This window comes from Dromaius novaehollandiae, chromosome 3 (assembly GCF_036370855.1).
Source record: "Dromaius novaehollandiae isolate bDroNov1 chromosome 3, bDroNov1.hap1, whole genome shotgun sequence".
In the NCBI taxonomy this organism is placed as follows: Eukaryota; Metazoa; Chordata; class Aves; order Casuariiformes; family Dromaiidae; genus Dromaius; species Dromaius novaehollandiae.
This window is the reverse complement of record NC_088100.1, coordinates 2,772,440-2,796,811: the sequence shown is the minus strand read 5'-3', so window position 1 is coordinate 2,796,811 and position 24,372 is coordinate 2,772,440. Positions and strand designations below refer to the sequence as shown.

Sequence of the window (24,372 nt, the reverse complement as noted above, 5' to 3'; positions counted from 1 at the left end):
GCTTGATTAGCTGTCCTGCTTGAGACAAGGCCAACTAAATGTCTAGTGATTCGGGGGCTGTCTCCCAGCTTTCCATACTCTCTTTACCCCACTGACAGACTGTGCTTCAATGTGTGTTTGCTCCCCTTTCTGCTTAATCGGTATCAGTTTTGCATTTGTGAGGTCTGAAGTAGTTGGGTTTGAGTTGTCTCCTAACCTCAGCAGTCCCTTATTTCCTGTGTGTCAGGGGCATAAAAGGGAGGCTTTCTTCCATCTTTAGAGAAATCCTACTTCTCAGCACTGTCCTAGGCCAACTATGCCTTTTATTTCCCCATTCTGCTTATGCTTGTGACTCTGCTCACAAGCTTTCGAGCTCCCCTTCTCTTACAGAAGTTCCTGATACCCACCTGCCTCCAGAGCAAATGCACTCTTTTACTCTCCTACTCCTGAACTGAGCAGGTTTCTTAAGACATTCTCATCCTGAGATGATGGATTAGTTTCCTGTAAACTTTACTTGAAAGCTCTGGCTGTGTTATATGTACATAACACACGTTTCTCTTTTAGCTCGTTTTCTAAGGAAGCAAGTCCCAGGTGAGCATCCAGTCTGTCTCATGCTGTTTCTTCCCCAGATAATTTCTGATCGTAGACGAGTTTCAACCATATCTAGTGGAGCTGACAATCCACAAAGTATTAAGTTCTTTCAAGAAGAAAGACTGTACTTAAGCTCCCCTTGAGAGAGAGAGACTAGTGAGCTGTGTCTGACGCTCATAACCCACAGGGGAAAGAGCTGTTGAAAACCAGGCTTCATTAGTTCTGCTTACAGTAACCCTCGGACTTGAACATCTGGATTTTTAGTCTCCATATTTGCATTTCTCTGTCTCAAGTGAAACAGTATCTGTGGAATGTAAAAGCTTTTTCTAAAGGCTTGAATTAAGAAAATGCCTCTTCTGTATGGCTTTTTAATTTTAACTTAGCTACATTTTTGCTTTCATTACCAAGATACTGAAGTAGACTCCAGTGGCTTGTTACTACTTAAATAGATAAGTAATGACTCAGTGAGGACTGGAGTTTGCTTTTTCATTCACTGTGCAGGAATGACAGTCAAGCTTACTGTCATTGCAAATGGCCATGCTTGTGATACATGTCAAGAATGAAAGGTGGTGTCTCCCATCAGAAAATAACAGAAATCAAAATGTCTAAGGTCTACATTGTGACTGGTGGTGGGGCAGACACTGTTATTCTAGCTGTCTAACAGTTGGCGTAGATGTTTACAATTTTTCTTCTCTAAATGCTAAGGCAAGCTTACCTCAAATCCTTTATGTCAGACTTTGATTTTCAGTGCCTGCTGTAGTATTTCTGCTTAACTTTTACAGGTAAAACAGCAGATGTTTCTTTACTGTCCAGGCTCAACAGGTTCCAAGCTGTTTCACTGTAACTACCATTTCTTTCCTAGGGCAATTTAAGTATTTCACTTCCAATTAAAAAGAATTCTAATAGTGTTATTTCTGTTGTTCCCCCCCCCCCCCCATTATAATAGTTGGATTTTTTTAACTTACATATTTGGACCAGCTCATTGCAGTAAATCTTTGGTACTGTCCCAGACCAGTTCAAAAAGGGAAACCTGGTAGCAGGGATGAGTGTCACTGTTTTAATTCTGTGGTCTTACTAAACTTTGGTTTATGGTCTCTTTGCTAAACTTGGACTTCTATTGAAATGTTGCTTAAAATAGTTGCACCTTTTGCATTCAGTGTGTTTCCTGCTATCAAAAAAAATTTAATGACATGGCTTTGTATTTTTTGGCCTAGGAAGAAGAGGATGACATGGACAGTTATCAGGTAAAGATTTTCAGTTCTCTCTCACTAGAAATGCAGATATTTTGGGGTGAAAATGTATTGGAGGAGGATTAGCATTTTTATCTTTGCTGCACTGATCGGATATATGGACAGTCTTTTCTCTGAAGAGAATAAAAGCCTGAGAACTACCTAAATTGTTATGCTACAAAGCCAGGTGGGGTCAAGAGGAGGAGGGCAAAGAGCAAGATGCCTTAGTGTATATTTCCAAAAGAAAATCCAATTGCTTCTCCTTTTCTGCATTTTGGGGGAAGGGTTCTCCCTTCTCAGCAAGCTATGAGTACGTTAAGATTGTCTACGTTAAGAGCAAGAATAAGCATGGTGATGTTGAAGATGCAATGAAATTCTTCATGGTATTTCATGTTATGAATGTGCTATGTATGAGAGCTGGAGTATACGGCATAATAATCAACCCATGGGCAAGCAAGGAGCCCTCGAGCCTGAGGTCAGGCATAGAATGAGGAGTTCCTCGAGCCTTAAGACAACAGTGAGAAAATTACTGAAATCTGCACACATTTTTTTTTTTTTGAGTGTATATAATGTCACTGTTATTTGAGCCTTACAGGAGAACTGATGAGGCACAATAGCTGTGATACATTTTCACCTGCTTGTGAATAACTTTAACAAAAGCACATCATCATCATTGTTGTAGATCTCAATTTGTATAATGTGAGCAACAAGAGATTTAGGTTTAATGCACTCTGACAGATTCCAGCATACTTCTAGGGGTCTCCAGGTGAGTAGTACAAATGTAGTTTATAGTCTTGCATCCACCTGTTTTTCTTGACAAAGTATTTGTTATAGTTTGATGTGGAATGAATCTGAATTGCTATTGCCATAAAAGAGGCTTGCCTGAAGGCATCCCAGAGCCGATAGCTCATCTTTGTGGCACCCAACATGCTGCATGTGGAGTATCATTCATCATTTCTGAGCATCTCTACACTAGAGACAAATGAACTGAATGTTCTTAAGAGTACTGAGGTGTTTTCTGAAGGACATTAGCACTTAAAAAAAAAATATTGAAAATGGCTGGGGTGCAAATGTCATAACTAGGAACAGTGGCATGATATTGGGCAGGGATGGATTCCTAATATGAGGCTGCTAAACATTCAGCATGAATGGTGAGTCATGAATACCTGACTGGGGTCTCTAACTTTCCCATATTGTAGAGGTTAGTGAGTTTTAGACTAGTTTGGGGGCAAAGAAGATCTATAAAGTGAAGTTTGCTTAACTGAGTACTGGGTAGTACAAAATAACAGCTAGAGAAGATATGTTTGAGGCCGGCAAGTGAGAAGTATATTAAGTAAAGATGTGAAAAGTTAAGGAATTGGAGCTTCAGACATAGAAGGAAAAGCTGAGAGAACTACAGTTGTTCAGCCTTGATGAGATCTCTGCTGAGCCTTCTCTTCTCAATGTGTATAAATGGGAGAGAGTGAAGAAGATGGAGCTGGACTCTTCTCAGTGATATCCAGTGAAGGGACAAGAGGCAGTGAGCAGAAATTGAAATAGAGGAAATTCACTTAAAAATAAGAAATTTTTTTTTAACTGTGAGAGTGGTCAGAAACTGGAACAGGTTCCTCAGCGAGGCTGTGGATTTTCCATCCTTGGAGATACTCAAGCCCTGAGCAGGCTTCTGTAGCTGACCCTGCTTGAGCAGCAGGGCTTGGACTAGAGGATCTCCAGAGGTCCCTTCCAACCTCAACTATTCTGTGATTCTCTGTATATCGTCCTGTAAAAAAGGAAATAACGGATAAGAGCTAAGTGGTTTGTTCAAGATGTTTTCTGTCTTATTTATCCGTTCCTTGGATGCAGGATGAGCCGAAGGGTTGAAGAAATGTGTAAGCCACAGACAGGAAACACTGACTTTCCTGGGTCAATATTTAGCATGACTCCTTTCCTCTTTACAGGATAGGGATTTGGAGAGGCTGCGTCGGAAATGGCTGTGTGCCTTAACGAAGCGTCAGGAATATCTTGATCAACAATTGCAAAAACTTGTTGGGAAACCTGGTAAGCAAATTATTAAGAGTAACACCAGTAATAGGTTGAGACACATGCACACGCACTTTTTCTCATATTATATTGTAAAATTTTAGACAGTGAGTTAATGGGGGATTGAATCTTTGCATTCACTAGTAATTTGCGTCCAGAGAAACTGGAGGTAGAGGCCTGTATAAAACTGTTTGTCGTTCCTGTGCGCTGAGTGTGTTTTGTGTGTGCTGAATACATAACCTGAGCAGAGTGGGGTTTATTCTATTACAATAGTATATCATCAACACATGATAAAGACACCGAATAAGAAATTATCTCTGTTGTCCTGACATCCTACCTCTCCAGATAAAACAGAAGATGATGCAGATCGGGAGGCACAGCTTTTAGAGATGAGGCTAACCCTTACTGAAGAAAGAAATGCTGTAATGGTTCCTTCTGCTGGCAGTGGGATCCCTGGAGCTCCAGCAGAGTGGTATGAACATACACTGCCATATAGAAGAATGAATGTAAAAATGATGCATGGCCTCTTCCTGGCTTGAATTGTTGCCATTTTTTACTTTCCCTAATCTGGACTCCATATGCTATATGAGCAAAGTTGTTAAAATTAGTGCTCTTGCTTAAATTATTTTATTAGGTTGTGTATTTGAAATCCAGAAATGCTATTTAGTAAACTATACTATTATTGATCAGAGTGTAATTATGACCTTCTAAAGAAGCAGAATCAATATTTATTACCACTGCACTTACCATTAAAAAAAATTAGCTAATATGTTAATTACCTAGTTCATTCACTTAAAAGGCTGCTCCGTCATAATAAAACTGCATCTACAGGAGCATTTTGTTGTGCTCCTGGTTTAAGCACAAAGTCTGTTTAGTCAGCAAGTGTTGCATGTAATTTTCTAAACATTAAAAATAGTAAATTATGCTAAACTGAGATTGCTGTACTGTAGCAGCTGAGAGTAACAACTGCAGATAAGGAAGCAAGACTGTTTTGCTTCTAACCTCTCGTCTTCAGTTGCCCTTGACTTTATGAATTTTTTTTTCTGAGCAAGTCTCTAGCAACATTTATTGAGGGAATCAAGTGTCATGGAGTTCCAACCTGAGGCTTGTTAAAACTAGTACTTCTGAAACATAGACATGGCAAATACTTTGTCAGTGATACTGAAGTCAACTTTCACAATAAAGTATTTGAGTAGGTTTGAAAACGCTGCTCATGTAAGAAACCTACTTAAGGAGGAATCTATTTTGAACACATTTGCACCAAAGGAAGTGTTCAAACTGATTCAAGCACCTTATACATTACATAAGACTTCAGCCTGCTCTTGTTCACCATAACATTCAGGAGGTCCAAGTTGATGGTTGATGAGATGTCTACAGCCTTTCTACAGTTAAGGTTGCAGCAAGGTTTGTTTAAGGATGTTTTTCATGCTTCATACTAGATCTTTAGTACATTATTAATGTTGTGAGGCTTAAAAGTGCAAGGCCACGGAATACTTAATTTTAAAAACAAACAAAAACCCACCTCTGTTGCTACTACATCCACATTACAAAAGGTACACCTTATATAACTCTCTTGATTGTTGAACGTGTGTGTTTAACAAGAAATAGTAACAACTGTGTAGTGTGGCAGCATCAATGTTGGCTTAAAAACTTTAGTGCTGGATTTTCTGACTCTAAATGCTGTCTTCGCTGATATCACTAATGCAGAGGCTTTTGTGTTTAATAAATATGCATGTCAGAGTAAATAAACTTAATTTTGCTATTAGCATTTTAGAGGGAAAAAAACATTTCTGAAAGCAGAGGTCAAAGAAAATAATAATTGTAAGAGAGTCGGTATAAAAGAAGTACCAATTTAGTTGACTCTCTTGGAATCTGCAACTCCAAATTAAAATAAAGCTGTTCGCCAAGGTTATCATTGGCCTGACCTACAATTGCAGCTGTACTGAATGTAATATACTGTGGGCTTGTATCATAAGGTACGTGTGCTGGGTAAATCTGCGTTAGTTTAAATGCCACTATTGTCTCCATTTTACATTTTAGGACTCCAGTGCCTGGTATGGAAACTCACATTCCTGTTATTTTCCTTGACTTGAATGGTAAGTGGTTTTTGAAAGGACAGAGTGCTTTGAAACAAACTTTGTATAGCCAATAACATCATAGCGTTTGAGCGAGCTAATAAGATGAAGAAATGCCTGGAATGACAGGTGGATTAATTTAAGACTGCACTTATTTCATTGAGGCATATTGTTTAGTGTTTCGAAATGCGTCGCATTACATATGGAATTAACCATACACTTTAATAATCCCTACATTGTGCAGGTATTTAATGAGTAAAAGAGAAATAGTAGAAGGAGTACACTTGAGGGCTGAACAGCAAAAGCCAGTGTAAATGAAAAATAATCATTGGGAACGCTGCTTCTGGGGCCTCCCAAGGATATAGCACTGATGCTATATAATATCTTTATCAATGACTTAGAAGAAAATATGAAGTGACTGGTAGTAATCATAAAAATGTGGCATGATAAGCTCAAGTTAGTTTCGCAGAGCGGCTTTCCTTGAACAGTGTTTGTTTTAATACATCCAAACACAAGGTCCAATCTGAACAATGTATTTGGCAGACTCTTTTACCAAAGATGAGAAATTATAGCCAAGAAATTGGCAACCCTGAAGTAAATCCAGGGGGCCAGCTGTGGCTAATCAGCTGAACAAATCCTTCTTGTGATGTTTCAAAGAGGGCTAGCACTTGGGTTAGGAACATCAGGTAAGAGTGTGGAGGTGGCTTTTTGCCTGTCGCAATGACGCCTTTGCTGCGATTACATTTATGGCTTATATATCAATATGTTTTTTGAGATACATGGAACGGCTTCAGAGAGGAGCTAGTTAATAATTTATTACTAGTGAGAGACTCAAGCCAGAACAGGCTGAGCTTCTTCTCAAAGACCAGATTAAGGATTTGTTTGATCGCAGTGTGAAAGTACTGTATTTTGTTTTTTTAAATAAGATAAGCTGCAGGTTGAGCAAGTAAAAAGGAGAAGAGACAAACTAATACCAAACAAGCAATGTACTTGGTATGATTGAGCAGTAGTGCTGATAATGTACCTGTGGGCAAGGAGGGGTTGTTTACAACTGGGGAGGATTCTTCTCTCCCCGTATCCTCCTCTTCTCTCCCCATAGCCTCTTACCTCTGTCTTCAATATCCTATACAGTTGGTTGTAACTAATTTGCCACCTGCTTCAGACACAATTATAACTTCCACAGAATAGAGGACTTTATAAGGTGCACTTCATTCTCAGTGTGCCCAAACATGTGGCGCACATTCTGTATAGCACTGTATAATTAAAAGCGGGAGCTTTTCCTATGTAAGTAGAGTGCAGGTATCCAAGCTGGCAGTTGGTGATGAAAATGTGAATTAATAACTTCTCAGATGTTCTTTACAAAGATAATTGCTTTGTGTCTGCTGACCTTCTTCCTCCTCCTTTGTTTCTAGCTGATGACTTCAGTTCCCAAGATAATCTCGACGACCCAGAAGCAGGTGGGTGGGATGCTACTCTAGTTGCCGAAGAGGAGGAGGAATTCTTTGAACTGCAGATTGTAAAGCATCATGATAGCGAGGTAAGCAGAGATGCAGACTAGAATATTTAGCTCAGGAGTCTTTTAGTTCTTCTCATGAGAAGACAAAATATCAAAGATGGCTTATGAAGTATATAACATCTCTCGTATGGCTGATTTTTGTTTTCAAGGAATATTTGCTAGGGGTTGAACCATGATTAAAAAAAAAAAAAAAGAAAATTCAAGAATCTTTCTTCACCTAAACCCAGGTGTTACAAATGCTTGAAATTCTGAGTTTGTATTAAACAAAAACAAACAAAAAAACCCCAAGCAAATTGGAATATGAAAGTCCACTGTCGGGACGCCAAAAGATCTCAACTGTGACTAGGGGTTAAGGTCTTTAGCCGTGGGTGGTTGTATTCATTATGCCCCATTTTACAACATAGCTTGTAGTTTTGCAGGGGGGAGGGATCTACTTTATAAGACTGAGATATTCGTGTTGCTTATCTTTCTGTATATTGTTTTTCTTTTAATTAAAACTTTTAGCTCTAAAATTGGTGGCTTGATAATTCCTGCTGTTGGTTTTGGAATAATATCTGTGACATTTTTTTCCTCTTATAATTTGCTGCTTATTCTGAAACTTATTTCTTTTTATTGTTCTTAGAGGAGCTTTATTCCTTATGATCTTTGGGTTTTTTGGTTGTTGGTTTTGTTGTTTTGTTTTAAAGCCTAGAAAGATTGCTACCAGGCTGTTTTTCTTATGACTTGAAGATAAACCATATAAACCTTCTGCAATATTTATGCTTTAACCTTCAAGAAAATTCCAGCTTTTGTTGTATTGCTACAACTGCTTCAGCAAAGTTGTTTGTTAAATACTGAATGGATAGTTTTCATGTAGTGTAATGGAAGAACTTCACTGCAATCTCTGTTGCTCTCTGGCTTATCTTAATAAATTAGACCAACTGATCCTATAGGTCTGCATGTTTTAAAATTTATTTGCTATGATCTTGGGGATCCAAAGATCATTCTTCAAGGGGAAATGTTCCAGAGTTTGAGCAAGTTGGCATTTTTAATCCCAACATCTTCATTTGGCAAACTAATGTTGATTTTTAAATGGCCTCTTCTAAAATGCAGGCGTTTTTCTTCATAGGGAGTGAACTGGAGAAGCTGGCTCTCAAAATTTATGTATTATGTATTTTTTTTAATTATGCTTAATTAATTACAGTTAATTATACTCCTAATTATGCTTATTAGAGGATACATTTTTTTTTTCCTTTGCAGGTGAAAGCAGAAGCCTCATGGGATTCCACAGTCCACGACTGTATCCAGCTCAGTAAAGGAACAGCAGCAGATGAAAGAGTTTACCTTATTGTGAGAGCCACTGTCCAGCTCAGCCATCCTGCAGAAATGCAATTAGTGTTACGCAAACGCATCTGTGTTAATGTTTATGGCAGACAGGTATATCTTTTATAATCTTTCACGTTTTCACTCTGCCCCAGGTTTATCAGTGCTTCAAGAAGGGAAAGCTGTGATTTGTGAAATATGCTGCTGTTATGTGCAATATGCTGCTACTATGACTCTGTTTCCTTGAAGCTAGCTTTCTTTCTCCTTGAGCAAGAGAAATATATTAACTGCTTGCATAGAGACTCCAAGATGACAAGTAATCTTCGTAGTATCTTCAATTTTGTGGATGATGATTCAGCCTTTTCTAAAGGCTCGTGTGTAACATGGCATATAAGAGATTATGTTTGCATGTCAGTATTATTTGTGTTAACTACTCGCTAATTGCTTTATTCCCAATCACTGAAAAGTGGAAAGAGTTAACACTTCATGAGCTTGGAGTTCATATTTTGCAAAAATTGTGCGTCAGAAGAAACCTGTGTGTTTCCCTATTCCTACAGTATGTTCCCATATTACTGATAACCATTTCTATGTATATGTAATGTATCCAGGTATAACCATTCACACTTGAGACCCAGATATTTAAAGGTAAGCTAGCAATGGTTGGAGAAAGGGTTCCCTGAGTAATTCCTCACAGTCAGTCACTTTTGGTCCTTTGTATTTTCCAGTTGGCTTACTCCCTTATGATACTGTGTAGGTAAAAAGCAGGATGTTTGACAAATGGAAGGTGGTTGTGATTCCATTTGCAGCAACGGGTCCTGAAAAATATCTTATTCTTGAGGAAGATGATGAGAAGACAGAGACTCTGTTCAGCATTGTGTCAGAATCCAGCTTCCCATAGCAGTGATGATGACAAAGCAGGAGGCCTGAACTGCTGTTCTGTTTGCCCACCTGTAGTTAAAATCTGGAGCAAAATCAGAAGAGGTGTGGTCACACCCAGAAACCCTGTAGGCTATTCTAAGCTGCTTTTAAAGTTAGAAATAAAAGAACTGCAGCTCTTGATGCCTTGGTTAGGCAAAAGCTTTTTCTGAGAAAGGGAACAGTGAATTTTTTTGTCATGTAGAGTGGGAAGAGCCTATTCAACGCATAAATTGAGCCTGCCAGTAATTATAATTTTATTAAGTCTTCATCAATTCTGTTTTCTACAGATTTAGTCAATGATGCTTTCTAACTATTATCCAACACATAATCTTCAGCTTTCTTGCTAGGTTTCTAAAAATCTTCATCGATAACCTTTCCTGGGTGTTTGTCTCAGCAGCATCTTTGAATGACTCATCTCTGCATTAATTCAACAGTCCAGTTCTTAACCCTGCAAGGTGCCAAGTCAGCATAAACAATGTCCATGCCCCCTTAAATCATTCTTCATAACGATCTCTTTGGTCAAGAATTTAATGCCTGTACTTGTCAATATTCAAGACAAGTCACCTAGGGCTCTACAAAAAAAAAAAAAATCTAAAACTAGCAAATGCTGTGTGTGCTAGTTAAGCGGTCACCTTGCAATGAAGGAAGTTAATCCCTTTTCTGCATGTGAAATACAGACAAGAAAATGATTTCTCTCTGAGCTAAAATCTTTGAATCCTACAAACTTGTTGGCTAGTCTTTGGGTTTGACCTTCTTCCTATGTAAACTGTATTTACTTCAGTTGAAGTATGTTAAAACATGTATTTTTCTTAAAGCAAGAAATATTTTCCTTTTTTTCTTTTTTTCCTGCAGGGTTTTGCACAGAGTTTCCTCAGAAGAATGTCTCACCGAAGTTCAATTCCTGGCTGTGGTGTCACTTTTGAGATAGTCTCAAATATTCCAGAGGTGAATAGGAATTCAAAATATCTAAAGTGGGCTAAGAATCTTTTTTGCTTGTTTTGAGCATGTCATCTCTTGCTGCTTCAAGCACAAACTATGGTTCTTATGAAAAATTAAGCAAATTTCTTTACATGCTGCCTCGTCAGCATCACTGTATATTTTGTTGAGTGAGGATCTGTTTGCTTAAGTCCTCAAAGAAATATTTTAAAGAACCTTTTATTAGGGCTGTGGGAGGGGAGAGAAAAAGGGAAAGAAAAATGGGTAGGTGAAGTGCCTAACTTTTGAAATTTAGGTAACATGAAAATAAGTTTAAAAAAATAAAAGCCTCAATGTCTTGATTTAGCCCTTGATTTGTGAGCATGTTCATACTTTCCTTCAATGTTAATCCTTTCCTTCCAGACGGATGCTCTATCACTGGCACTTGCAAGCACTTGCAAAAACATTAACACATGAAGAGCCAAAATGTTGATTGCTAATACTGCCTGACTCTCTTTTGTTCTGCTGTATTTAGCGCTCTGTGCTGAAATGTTTCTGAAGCAGTGTTTTTAGTTGCAAATTATTTAGAATTTTGTTTTCCTCACAGGATAGATAACATCCCAAATGTGTTTGAATACTTTTTAATTACAAAATATCTGAATGCAGTCCTTTGGTCAGTCAGTGGCAATGTCTCACTGTGAGACTCTCAAAAGGCAAGAACAATAACCACGTGCAGCCTGAGATGACGACTGCAACAGTGGTAGGAGCACCCATCCGGTGTGCATTGCACAAGCTCCTTCAGCGCGATTAGGCATACATTCAGAAATCCGCAACAAGATGTCTGAAGCTCCCCTTGAGCTGAAGGAAAAACAATGTTGAATCTCTCTTCCATGTTCTAAAAATGTCTTCTCTGCAGGACTGATGTGTGAGATTTTTCTTCTATTTAAAAAGGATGGCATTTCTTGTCCTTCTCCCAGGATGCACAAGGAGCTGAAGAGCGGGAAGCACTAGCCAGAATGGCAGCAAATGTTGAAGATGCAGCTTCAGCTGACTCTGAAGCCTATATTGAGAAATACCTGCGGAGTGTGCTGGCTGTGGAGAACATCCTCACTTTGGATCGTCTGCGCCAGGTCTGTTTTTAAGGCTGTATTGGAACAGCAGAGAATACGCTTACTGAGAACGCTGCATGGCAGTGGAAATGTTCTCATAAGCGCCTACAATGGCTTTAAAAAAGAAAAACAAAAAGACCACTTTGCTTCACTACATACTTCAGCATTTCAAAGTGTGCCTGTGGCAGAAGTCCAAAGAAGCAAATGTGCAGAGGTAGATTTCTTTACAGAGATGTTCTCATTCAACTGCCTGCAATATGGATGGGACTGGAAGCTTTATATTAAATGCACTGTCAGTTGTGGGGTCCTTTGTTTTTAAGACTGTGCCTTGCTAATTATGGTTAGAGTTCTTGTTTCTAACTCTTGGTTAGAGCTCTATGTCATTTCGCACATATTCTGCCATGTACAAAAAAACCTGTTCCATCAATAAAGAAGACAGTGATTGGGTTAATCCTGAGAACTGTAACTAGATCTGTTTATCAGCTAAAACACAAGAGAGGGAAACATTTATTGAAAATTGTTCTTCTGGATATAAATTATGCAAGCACAAAAGAAAGTTATGCAAAACAAGCCAGAGAATGTGCCTGCCCACTGTAAATTAATGGTGAAGTGCGATGCACTCTAAGTATTGAAAGCAAGTTCCCTGTCATGTGTAATTAGTTTAAAGGATTAAAATAGGAGCTCAGCTAGGTAAAGGAGTCTAAGTCTTTGCATTTGTAACAGTCATGTCATGGATTGAGAACCAGCTGTAAAATGCTACCTGTGTCAATCAGCAAAATACTAGATGTTAAAACTTGTCCACTCTTAGACTTGTAACTCTAACTGTGTTATGTGCAATTTTAGATTATAGTACACCTTTGAGACAGAAGCCTCTGCAATAAGGCTGTTTAGAAACATTTTTCATGTATAGACTAAATTGCCCTAGGATAATTGGAGTTGTTTTTTTTTTTCTTTTTGTGTGATTGGCAGGAAGTTGCAGTAAAGGAGCAGCTAATGGGGAAAGGAAAACTCTACCGGAGGAGCCTGAGCTCTCCCAATGTGAATCGGGTGAGTATTCAATGCTGGTATCTACAGCATAATGAGGGCAGCAAGTCCAGCCTTTCATGTACAGGTCCCTAAACTGTCAGAGTCACAGAATACATTGAAACTGAATTTCCTTTTGCTTGATCCTTCTATTTGTGCTATTTATGAGCATGTAAATTGCTAAGCAGAGGCAAAAGCTGCAAATATTAATGCTTTCATCATACAGACTAGTATGCTTAAATCATACTAGCATCCACACAATCCAGACCATCTGAAAAAGTGTAAAAGGAACTCCTGCAGTTTTTTCTGAACGCTGAAGGTTTTTCTTCTAGATACCAAGCTGAAGATTTTCCATCTTCCCTAGAAGATTAGAAAGCAAATTACAAGTATTTAATGAATTTAAATTTGTAACATTATCTTTTCCTGTTTAGAGTTTAGGAAAAACAAGACACTTTATTGTCCAAAATCTGGAATCAAATGCTTTGGTGGAACTAAAGTTTGGTGGAACATAAAATAATGAAAACTTTTTGCCAAACTCTGGCTCCTTTGCAGTCAGTAGCCAGGATTTCACCTTTTGTCTCTTGGCTTTCAGTTCTGCTTTAACTGCAAGAAGGTTTCTTTTCACCCTTCTTTCCTTTTGTCAAAGGATATATGTTTGTCAGTTGTTTAAAGTTATATTAAGAAATAATTCTGCTTGCCTTTACCATTTCAGCTTTCTGGAAGCCGCCAAGATTTAGCTCCCCCCTATAACCTGAGCAGTAACCGGGTGAGTATCTGAAACTCTCCTGAGAAATATTCTGTAGAAGAAATATAGCTACAGTGACTGCGTTATGATAGTCACAGGGGCATATGACAAGAAATAGCTGTAAAAGATGGGATACACCCTCGTGCTCTTTATATCCTCGGGGCCGTCGCTGGGATATGGTAGCTTCGGACATGCAACTCTCTGGGAAGGCTCCCAGGCCTACATGCAATCATGAACGCCGCTGCCATCCGCTAAGGGATGTACAGTGGCAGACTCGAGCTGAGCCGACCAGATTATAGGTAGCCATCCATTACATGGGTGTGCATTTGTCAGGGAAGATTTTCTCATTGTCAGGCTTCAGAGCTCTTCCAAAGCTTTTACCTGGTCGGATGCAAACCTTTCAGGTAAGGAACACATCTGGGCTCGTGTGTAAGTCCAAGTCCACCTTAAGGATAGAATAGAGACCAATGCAGTGAGCCTCTGACCTTCAGAAAGGAAACTAGCAGTCTTAAGCTTAAGAAACCCCATTACGCTCTATAAAAATAACAGTACAAATCAAAAGTATTTCTTTAAAAAGAGAAAGATTAAACTTATTTTCCAAAGCCTAGATAAACTGAAGTGCCTTCTCCTGATAGTTATTCTGCCCAGCATGCGTGTAGTCATTTTAAAAGGGAGAATCTGATGGTGACAAGGCATTTTAATGCATAATGCAGTTGCATGGAATAATAGAATTTTGATGTAGTGCTCTAGCTTTGGTTGCTAAATATGCTACATTTGATCTATGTGGAGAATGCTAAAATATGTGCAGGTGATAAAGTGCTTATAGCAAGTTGTATGCGGAGAGAACTGTGGAGTGTTTCAATATTATAGCTTTTATCTCAAAAATTAAAGATCTGAGTTCTTAATGATTTTTTTATTTTTGTTTTTTCCTCCCTTCCCCTCAATAATTTCCCTCATTACATGTTTCAGAGTCCAAAGGTCCCAGCAGAGGTAATGCATTAGGTCCACCTAATGAGTGAGATAATCATCTTATCTCACTATAAAGTTTATTTTGCTCACTTAAACGCTTTTACTTCCTGCTTTAAAGATGCTGCCGTTGGTGTCTCATTTGCATAGTACATGGCAAATGAGTTTTTCCATTGAAAAGGCTGTCATTAAAGCAGTATGAAACTGGTACAAATGAGAGAACTTTCTCCATCTTGGGTACATCTTGTAGCTTCTTACAGAGTTATAGCTATTTAGATACCATGTTTCACAGTTCTGTGGACATATAAACGTGATAGGGTGAAGTATTTCACAAAAGACCCCATCTCAGGTAAAAAAAAAAAAAAAACAGATGGACACAAAAAGCAAGCAAATATGTGCCAATCATGTATACGTCAGCCTGGAGATTAGATAAATTGAGAGTTTCTTCCATATCTTTTCTTTGGCTCTAAGGTTTTCATCAGATAGTCAAGTGTTAACTTTTGATTTCTGGGAAGAAGTGAATTTAAATTACTACAGAGCCAATGGAAAAGACGTTTATCCTTTGTATCATGTTAACGCTCTCAGAGGAATGGTTTTCCCCCAATTTTACCAAGCTTTGGTTAATTGCAATTAATTGGTAGAGGTTTGCATGGGGTTTTGCAGCTCTTTTGCCTTACTTGATATAGCCACTGACAAGCACGCTGTACTGCTGTAAGATGGTGCTGAAATTGTGTAGCTTACCTCCTTGCTTGCAGCGGGCTTAATTTCAAAGCGCTTGTTACTAGGACAGTAATGGTGATGGGAGCAAACTCCCCTGTTAGAGATTTCCGATTTCAAATGGGCACCTGGTTGAGGTTTTTATCTGGAGATAAATGGAAATTTTTGTAATCACTAGGAAATGCTACCAAAATTCATTAATGTTCCTGTAGCGCACAGACATCATAAAGCAGACTGGTGATATCAATCCTATCTATTTTAGCATGAGGAATCCAAGAACAGCCTCACATGCCTAGTTTCAGCTAAGTTAGTTGTCTTTGTAACTTGGAGAAGAATTCAGTGAGTATGTAAAAATAAGTATTCTCCAGTGTTGATGAATTATTATTTTATCAGGAATTTGATTTGTTTATAAGTGACTATAACAAGCTAATTTCAAGCTAGTGGTTTATTGTCTTGTAAGAAACATCAGTCACAGGGTAGTAATTGCATCGTGACTCGGGTGCAGAACTTATCTGTCAAGCCTGTATACTTTCATGTTAGGAGAAACCCTTGATGCTTTTCCAGGATCTTTCTCTCCTTAACTTTTATTCCATTACTTCATTTCCTTCTTTAATTTTAATCTCATTATTCCTTGTATTGCTGCTGTCTCTACCGTGGATTTTTAGCTTTGTAGGAATGGTTCTTGAGTGTCATTCCTGTATAGATGTGAAGGACCATTCGTACTGTTAAAGTTATCAGTACGGACTATACTTCAATGATCAGCACTACAAATTACCAGGACTCATTCCCCTGCAAACAAAGAATATAAAACAATGTAGAATAAGAAGGAAAGGTGGTGTCGGTGCAACTGAAACAGGCAGATCAGAAAGTTTCCAGAATCAGGACCTGGACTTAATAGCAATACAGCAAGAGTTGTCTATGTTACTATACAAATGGATGAGTGGTGACATTCTCATCTGAAGAGCTGGAAAGTCATTCTCCTGGACTGGAGATGAGAAGTGAGTTTGGCACATTTTTGAAGAACATTTAAGATTATCTCACTCTACTGACACCAGAGGCCTAAAGACAGCTTTGTAGCAGAAAATTTTTAAAGAGCAAGCCAGCAATGATTTTTTTTTTTTTTTTTAACGATTCTTTTTTCAGGATTTTTTTAAATAATGACTCATAAGCTTAAGCTACCTAACTGGATAAGAAAGCAGGGAGATACCTTCTAAATGAGCTTCAGAACACAGTGTTACATTTGTTTGCTTAAATGAGGACAAGCGAATTCTTACTCCTGTTATCACTACAGATGTGAATTCTGTTTCATCTTGCACATCAGCCCAAGTGTCAAGTGCGGTGGGAGTACAGAATCTGTTAGTGGTGATTTAAGATACAGAGCTAGATTTTGACATTCCAGGGTGCTTGCACTGGAAGTTTAAAAATTCAGTGGACTTACAAATTGGATAAAGTAGATGCACAAAGAGTGGAAGACACCCCTGACCTGTTTCACAGGTGTTCTGCCTAGAAACACAATGAAAGATTTCACAATTTGTTCTGAGAATAGCTTGACATAATAGCTGTGCTGTCTTTGATAGTCGTCTTTCCTTTCTGAAATGTCCAGCAGTTCGTAGCTCAGAAGCTTTGTATCCAAAAGCCACATAAGAGGACAAAACTGTGCAACTTAACCTTCAGGTTTTACTGGGAACCAGAGGTTTTTCACCAAATTGGTACCATGTAGGTCAGTGGAAATAACCTTGCTTTCCGGTTCACTAGAACAGTGAGGAACTAAGGAACTTTGGCTGAAAAAGAAGCCTTCGTATGCTTCTTTGCTCTTCCATATTTTTTTTGCTTAACCTCATGTCAACCTCTCCCAGACTGACGTCAGTACTAGACCCTAAGGCAGCAAAATCAAATGGTATTTCAGCATTCTTTGAGTTGTGTGACCGCATCCCACCAAATATGCTTTTACTTTCTTTGAACTTCAGCACCACTGAGCTGGGGCATCTAAAGAAGACACAATTGCATGGAGATATTTTCCTCATCTGGATATAATATGAACTCTTTTCTCACATTTTGATTTTCCTCCTGCAAACTAATCCATCAGTGGGAGTTTGAGGAGACTTCAGTCCACCTACTGAAAGGGGAAGACAGTTTGATCATAGCCCAAAGTCTTTGGATGTTTCCATGCTGCCTTAAAATGTCTACTGCAGAGCGTGAAATGGTCAAAATGACAGGATAAGAAGGGCAGTGTCCAAAGCAGTATTTTGAATGAATATCAGTGGGGCAAGATTGCATGCGTGAAGACCACCTCAAAAAGATCTGCACTAGCTGAAACACCGTATAGCAGGAGCCTGAATAAGGGTTTTGGTGGAGTGGAATAGGAAAGACTTCAGCTGAAGTATTTTGTGGAAAGAATTTGTCAGAAAGAGGCATGGCTTTGGGTGTAGGATGTGGAGTTACAGGTCAGAGATGATAGTCAAGTGTGGGGCGTAAGGTGTGAGTAGAACAGTTTGGTCATCCACACTGATAAAGCAGGGAGCTTTTAAGAAGGGCTTAAACCCCAAAGGCATCAAAAATACAAGACTGAACCAAGTCCTGGTGATACTGTTACTCCAAGCCTAGGTTATGCCAGTTTTGACTTTCAGGATGGCTGCCTCAAGTAAACTCGCTCTTTAGCTCTCCAGAACGTTACTTCACAGAAACAGAGCTTGTTGTCTCTATATCTAATCATATGCTTGTAAGCTGGTCATGGTCTGAAGACAGGTGCTGCTTGGCAAAACTGCAGTTTACTTGTTATTCAAAGCAGGACTGCTTCTATGGGACTAACTTATAGATCCAAATGGAAACGATTTTTGCTCTGGGCTGCTCAGTGTGACCTTCAACCCATTGGAGAAATCTATTCCTCCTATCCTGGCTTATTTATTACCTGTGAAACATTCAGGACTTCGAATTACAGTTAAGATTAGTTTAGCTGCCTGTCATTTTCCTGTTCAAGGTCAGATTATTTCCTTGCATCCAACAGTGTGAAGCTTCTTGAAAAGGTACCCCCTCCTCAAAGGAAAATACGTAAAACTTGTTGTCTGGTACCTAGCAGATCTGTCCACCTTTTGACTCCTTATCAGTATGTTCAGTGTACCATCGCATTGTCAAAGTATTTCTGTTTCTGTTATCTCTTTTAAAAGTACAGGCAAGATTCAGATATGGATAGAAATAATACAGACAAATACAGATATCATACAGAATTTGGACAAATAAAGTGCATTTGACCATAGCTTAAATTTTACCAGAAGTAGGATCAGACTTCAATTTGTACTGGTTTATCTGCCTTACTACCGTCACATAGTCTTCACAACCTCTGCATCTGGAACAGTGAAACTTTCCAAGCTTATAGTCTTGAGGGCACTCTACTTACCTGAACAGGACAGAGCTTTTACACAAGACATCAAGACTATTTGTGGCATTTGAGGCCAGGCTGTTTTGACGCATAGACTCTCTAAAAGGATATAGGATTGCATTAAGGTCTCCTATAAATTAAGTAAATTAGCTCCATGTAGCTTTATTGGAGCATACTCTTTGGTAGTGCTTAAGCAACTGCTTTGACAGCCGTTGAGAATGTTCCTATATCAGAAGTTTGCAGGGTACATGAATTTCAGTGCCTGTTTTTTGGCACTACACACCTAATTTGGTGCTCAGTTTGGTAAAGCAATATACTGTCCTTATCTACATTAAAACTTGTAGCAGCAGCTTCCTTAGAGACCTTCTGACCAGTCACTTCGTGTAATCATTGCAGACAACCTGTAAAAGATATTACCTATCAAGCTAATAGCAAAAGATGGTTTTGCCACATAGATTCTTGACGTTCATGCACTAGTGTGAAATGTATTAGCTTTGAGATTGTCTGCACCGGCAAAGGAAGTTCATCACTGAGCCTGCTCTCGCAAATCTGAAAGTCATGTTTTATCTTCATTAACCATGTCAAAACTCTAACCTGTCTTTGCGTAGTCTTTTCCTTGACTCTTGGTATCTGCTGCTTGTTGTTATGTATTCCATCTCTCTCTTTTCCAGTCAGTCAAAAAGAAATGGAGCTACCACAGTTGTTTCTTCTTCATCTGATCAGCTTGTCCATTATCTGATCCTAGGCACCATCATCCAGCTTTTAGGTCTAAGATCATATTTCTTTTCTTGTTCGGAGCTCTGTTTGTCCTTACCCCTTTTCTTCTATGCTTTCAACATCCAGACTGCACCGATGACTACTACTTCCTAATCAGATGCACAAAATATTTAGGACTTTTGGGCAGAGAGTACTCTTTTATTTTCACCTGGTTATGAGGTACTCAGCTTCCAGAATACAGCTACACAATTGAGTGAAATATTACAGACTTGTAAATAAATATTTTTGTGGCTTAATGCTGGTCGGGTGCTGAGGGTGCTTATCTTTGCAGGATTGGGTCTTTCAACTAAAAGTGCCTCAGGGGAAGGGTCTGTCCTCAGCTCTGCGCATTGTGAACTTTGCAAAGCAGCTGTGCGAAATGGCAGGGTGTGTGGATATGGCTGTACTCCTGCTAGTGTGCTAACCTTGAAAAATTCAATCTTTTTTCCCCCTAGGGTCGATGGGAGAGCCAGCAAGATGTATCCCAAGGTGCCGCAAATTCCAGTAGAGGGATTAGTCCGTCTCGTACCTCTCTGCCAGGCTCTGTGCAGCAGAATCACTCTCCTGATCCAGGTAAGGGCTTTCCTAAAGCTCAGTCAGCTCTAGTGAAAATGGAATGAAATCACCCTAGCTCCTGAATGTCAGATAAAGCAGAGCAGAGCAGTTTCCTCTCCAAAGCAATGTCTGCGAAGTTCCCTCTCTGCGCTTCTAACTGTGTGAGCATATAGCAGTGATGACTAAGCTTATGCTGCCTGCCTGCCTGCGGTAGCTAGCCTTTACTTTAAATCGGATACTAGTTCTGCAAAGTGGTAAATGCCAAATGTCTAGAGTTGTCTTTGATTTCTGAAAAAGCAGTCTTTCTCTCAGAAGCTTAATTTCTAACCCAAAGCTAGCTGGGCTCATAATGTGTCATCTGTTACCTGAGTAAAACAGTGAAAACAACAAGGCTACTAATGTTTTAGAGAATAACCAACACTGGAATTGGATGAATATTTTGCAGTTGATTGTACTTAATGTATAATGAAAAGTGCAGTAATATATAGTGGTGTTTTCTCAAGGGAGAGTACCGTAGAAAAACAGTGCGAGAAAAGAGTTGAATGCACCTACTTTTTTTTTTATTTTAAACATGGATCTTCTCATCTTCTACTTGTAGGAGATTTCGTAATTGCCATTAAAACTGTGTTGTATGGCCATCCTTTTTCAATTTTCTTTCTAGAGTATCTTCTACTTCTGCAAATTGGAAAGCATTTTATGCTTCCAGTTGCAAACAACAAGCTTTTTAACACCACGTGGCGAAATTTCTTTTCTGTATTTTGCACAGGAGTATACTGCGGCCACGGGTTAAAACTTACCAAATTCATATATCCCTTTCAAGGAAGGAGCAAGCACTAACTTTTTCCTTTGCCAATGCTTTGATCACTGGAGGATGTCCTCTTAAAGTTTGACTAAAGTGATAAGTTTTCTTGATTTTATTTATGTATTTGTTTTTCCCCCCTCCCCAAAAGCATAACTGATCTCGTCTTTCAACTTTTCCAGCAGGTCTCGGTAGCCTTGCTGCTTCCTACCTGAATCCTGTAAAATCCTTCGTGCCTCAGATGCCAAAGCTGCTGAAATCTCTCTTTCCTGTTAGAGATGAGAAGAAGGGCAGGCAGACCTCTCCTCTTGCACAGCAGGTAAAAAAATTAATTCAAATAGGCTATGCAGTAATATTGGTGAGTGCTGTTAGACTTGCTGGCAAAGTGCTATTTTATATGTTGCTGCAGCACAAACCAAGCTTTTAGTCATAGTAAAGCCTTGCGATGCATTTCCCCTCCATTCTATCCAGAGATAGTGGAGCTGTTTAAACTTATTGATACACTCAGCCCACTTGGCTTTTTAAAAGTGCCAAGTGTACTACCAATGTGATTTATGGTAATACCACTTGCAGCAACAATAGTAAAATTTATGAAGTGCACTTAGTGTTGTTTGTGTATTGCCAAGTGGAAAATGTAATTCTATTTTTACTTCTTGATTTCATTTACCATCCCCCTCCAGCTCATGTCACCTTTTTCCATCTTTTGCTCTGTACTCTAGGCAGGTGGTTTTGTTTCTTCTCCTGTCTAGTCCATGGGCCAAAGAAGCATTATATTTTTTGGTTGCTGTGCTGCAGAGCATCTGCTCCCAATGTGGCTTTCCGTGCTCTGAATGGCAGCTAATGAATGGTCAAGCAGACTAGAAAACACTATTCTTAACGGAAGCAAACAGATGAAATACAGAATCCCATTATAATTAAAATTCCCTTCTTTATATGAGAGGCTGTAGTTTATTTATAAAGGAATAGCCCTCCATAGTGTAAGTCTGGAAAAAAAAATGTTATGAAGGTAAATCTGGAGCCAGATCTCTTTTGTTAAAGTTTATGCAAGTCCATTCGGTCCATGTTTTGAGCATCCAGCTAACTCTACTCAGTTCTTGTTCACCAGTCTGGAGCTTAGAAAGCACCTTATGTGTTGACGTAGACCTTTCTTAACTCTCCACGTGCAGAGAAATATTTTAAAGGATATCCTTCTAGAAAAATCTGACATCCCCAAACAACTGTTTTTTCTGGTTGGATCCAGACATTCTGTTCAGTTGTTTGCTACAAGTAAACCTGCCATTACAGGAACCTCTGTGGATTACTAGGAGTCATTTTGTTATGGCAGAAGCACAATGATATAATAAAAAAATAATAATAAAAAAAATACATTAAAGCTAAATATTGGGGTTTTTTAAAGTAACTTAGACTTAGCACAAATAAAAGTATGACAGGTTTAAAATACTTTTAAATTGAGTGTGGTTTTGTTCTCCACACAGTAATAAAATAACCGAGTTTTATGCCCAAATCTTACCTAATTTTATGCTTTACTTTTTCATGTTACCTTTCACTTACAACAGCCTTAGTGTTGAGACTGGAATGGTGTTACTTTACCCATCCATAAAATTGAGATAATTAAAATTAAGGCAGTGGTTTTCTTAAAGATATTTGGGTATCGGAAGATGCAAATAGGTGCTCTTTACAATTGCAGTGAGAGCCTTTCACAACTTCTTGAATTCTCGCTGAATCAGAGCGCTGAGATTAGAAACGAGGCCTCATTTCCTGCCTCTAGTCTAACCACCTGTTCCCACTCCTTCCTACTGCTCAAGATTAGTCTTGTATTATTTGTCCTGAAGTCAGTTTTTAAACTACAAAGACATCCATTTTAAGGAATTTTAATTTACAGTACGGATTGCTATGACAGCTGTAACAATCAGGTCATGATCACAACAGTTCTTAATAGGAGGGACTGCTATTTCTGATTAAAAAAAAAAAAAGCTGATGTATAAATGTTAACAGCAGTGTGTGATGTGTTAATGCTTGGTTGCTTTGGAGTGCAACCCAAGACTTTTCATGACCACTGGATCACTATAATGAAATGAAATCTTAAAATTACTACAAGTTTTGGTGCTTTTAGCTTTGTAATAGAGCAACTCAGCTGTATTCCAAATATATGTAACTGCTTTGAGAAGTTCACAGGTGCCCTTCACTGCTCTGTCGGGAAGCAAAGAGGCCTCCTTCATTCCTGTTGGCAATTCCAGAGCGTAGAAGAGCAGTAACAAATCATCGCCTTTCTTGCTTCTTTGTAATGGCTTGGAGATACAAATGTGGTCGTATGGGTTAAAAATTGTCCCAAAGAATTTGAACGGTGGTGGTGATGAATGGCTATGCACTCGGTGGATGGTAGGGCTGCTGTGGGGCCAGGGCTTGGCAATCAGCTTTACCACCTTATCACTAACCTGCCAGAGTCAAACAGCAAACTAGCTAATTCTTGCATATGTTATTCAATTGTCGTAAACTACACGATAGAAAGGACACAAGAAATGATTTTTTTTTTGAATCTCTAAAAATACAAACTGATGCATATTAATTCTGTCGGGAAAAATAAAACTCCGATATACAGTGCCAGGGGACATAACTGAAATGTGCAGGGTGAGAATAGGTGCTAAAATACAAAAAACATAAGGGAGAAGGGAATCCAAAAGGGTATTTCAGCTGCAGTTGCAAGGTAATCTAACTACTTAACAGGGAGCTGATGGACTTCTCTTGCAGTGAACAAAGCTAGAATATGGCAGCCTATTAACTGTCTGAAATATAAACGCTGCCTTATTTCTCAGGAAGTAAGCAACAGATTGGTAGAACTACAGAAAAGGAACAGAAATTACTAAAGGACTGCTTTCTGAAGGAAATGATCTAAATGATCTTCACCTGGCTAAAGGCAAATGAGTGGGTATGTAATAACAGCCTTTTGGACATAAATACTAAAAAGGTAAGAAGTGGGCCACGTTATCACTTTCTCCTGGTTCATCAAAACTTCCTTAAGCAAAAGGGAGTTTCAGAAGCTATTGCTGAGCTCGGTTTTCAGCGTATATCTGTTACGTTATTTGAGAGTATTTAATTATCTAAAGTCATTAAAACCTGCTCTGGAAAAATGCTGCTGAACCGTACTGAGCTAGGTGGCTGGCCCAGCTGTTGTAGTAAGTCGCTAGTACACTGTGGTTAAATTATCAGGGTTAGATGGTCCTACATCTCTGCCGAACGCATTAGTTTTGTTTTGCTGTGTTTTCTTGTTAGCAGTGTCTTAGGGGTAAGCTGCCGGGGATTTTAGTGCTTTTGGGTATCATTTCCGAGGGAGCGGTACTTAACTTCACTTATAAACTTGGGGAAATGGTTGAGCTTGTCATGACCAAGCAGCTCTCGGAGTGGATAAATGTATATTTCCAAATCTGTTCTTCTCTCTGAGCAAACAGAAGACAGAGTTCTAGTCTCTCCTTCTGAAAATACTCATTTTAGCAACTGCTTATTTCAATTACACGCCCTTGCTTAGGCTGGCATCAGTCTTAAAGTAAGTGAGCGCATACAAAAGTTATCTGAAAAAGCTGGTCTTTCCCAGTTCTGTTTTTGTTTATAGTCGGTCGTTGCCCGAGTTTCGAGAATGCAGACACATACCAGTCAAGGTGGTGGCAGCTAACAAAATTGCTGTCTTTGACCTTCTGATGCAAGTTTAGTAACTAATCTGGAGAATAATGAACCGCAATTAATGAAATCTGCTCTCGTATTCAAGTGTGTTTCTCAGACAGCACATA

At 38.9% G+C, this 24,372-nt stretch overlaps 1 protein-coding gene across 4 annotated transcripts in view; it reads left to right on the top strand.

Annotated features, from left to right (window-relative positions):
- Window positions 1-24,372, top strand: part of KIF13B (kinesin family member 13B) — a 124,219-nt gene that overhangs the window by 85,020 nt on the left and 14,827 nt on the right. The window contains exons 26-38 of one of the 4 annotated variants that reach the window (XM_026101996.2): window positions 1,785-1,814; window positions 3,737-3,836; window positions 4,164-4,290; window positions 5,859-5,914; window positions 7,306-7,430; window positions 8,649-8,825; window positions 10,482-10,574; window positions 11,522-11,674; window positions 12,623-12,700; window positions 13,389-13,442; window positions 14,391-14,411; window positions 19,692-19,809; window positions 20,776-20,909. In XM_026101996.2, coding sequence (XP_025957781.2) covers window positions 1,785-1,814; window positions 3,737-3,836; window positions 4,164-4,290; window positions 5,859-5,914; window positions 7,306-7,430; window positions 8,649-8,825; window positions 10,482-10,574; window positions 11,522-11,674; window positions 12,623-12,700; window positions 13,389-13,442; window positions 14,391-14,411; window positions 19,692-19,809; window positions 20,776-20,909 — 1,266 coding nt within the window. Of the gene's footprint in view, window positions 1-1,784; window positions 1,815-3,736; window positions 3,837-4,163; window positions 4,291-5,858; window positions 5,915-7,305; window positions 7,431-8,648; window positions 8,826-10,481; window positions 10,575-11,521; window positions 11,675-12,622; window positions 12,701-13,388; window positions 13,443-14,390; window positions 14,412-19,691; window positions 19,810-20,772; window positions 20,910-24,372 lie in introns of all 4 variants that reach the window. The other 3 variants (XM_026101995.2, XM_026101998.2, XM_026101997.2) reach the window with 3 other exon arrangements.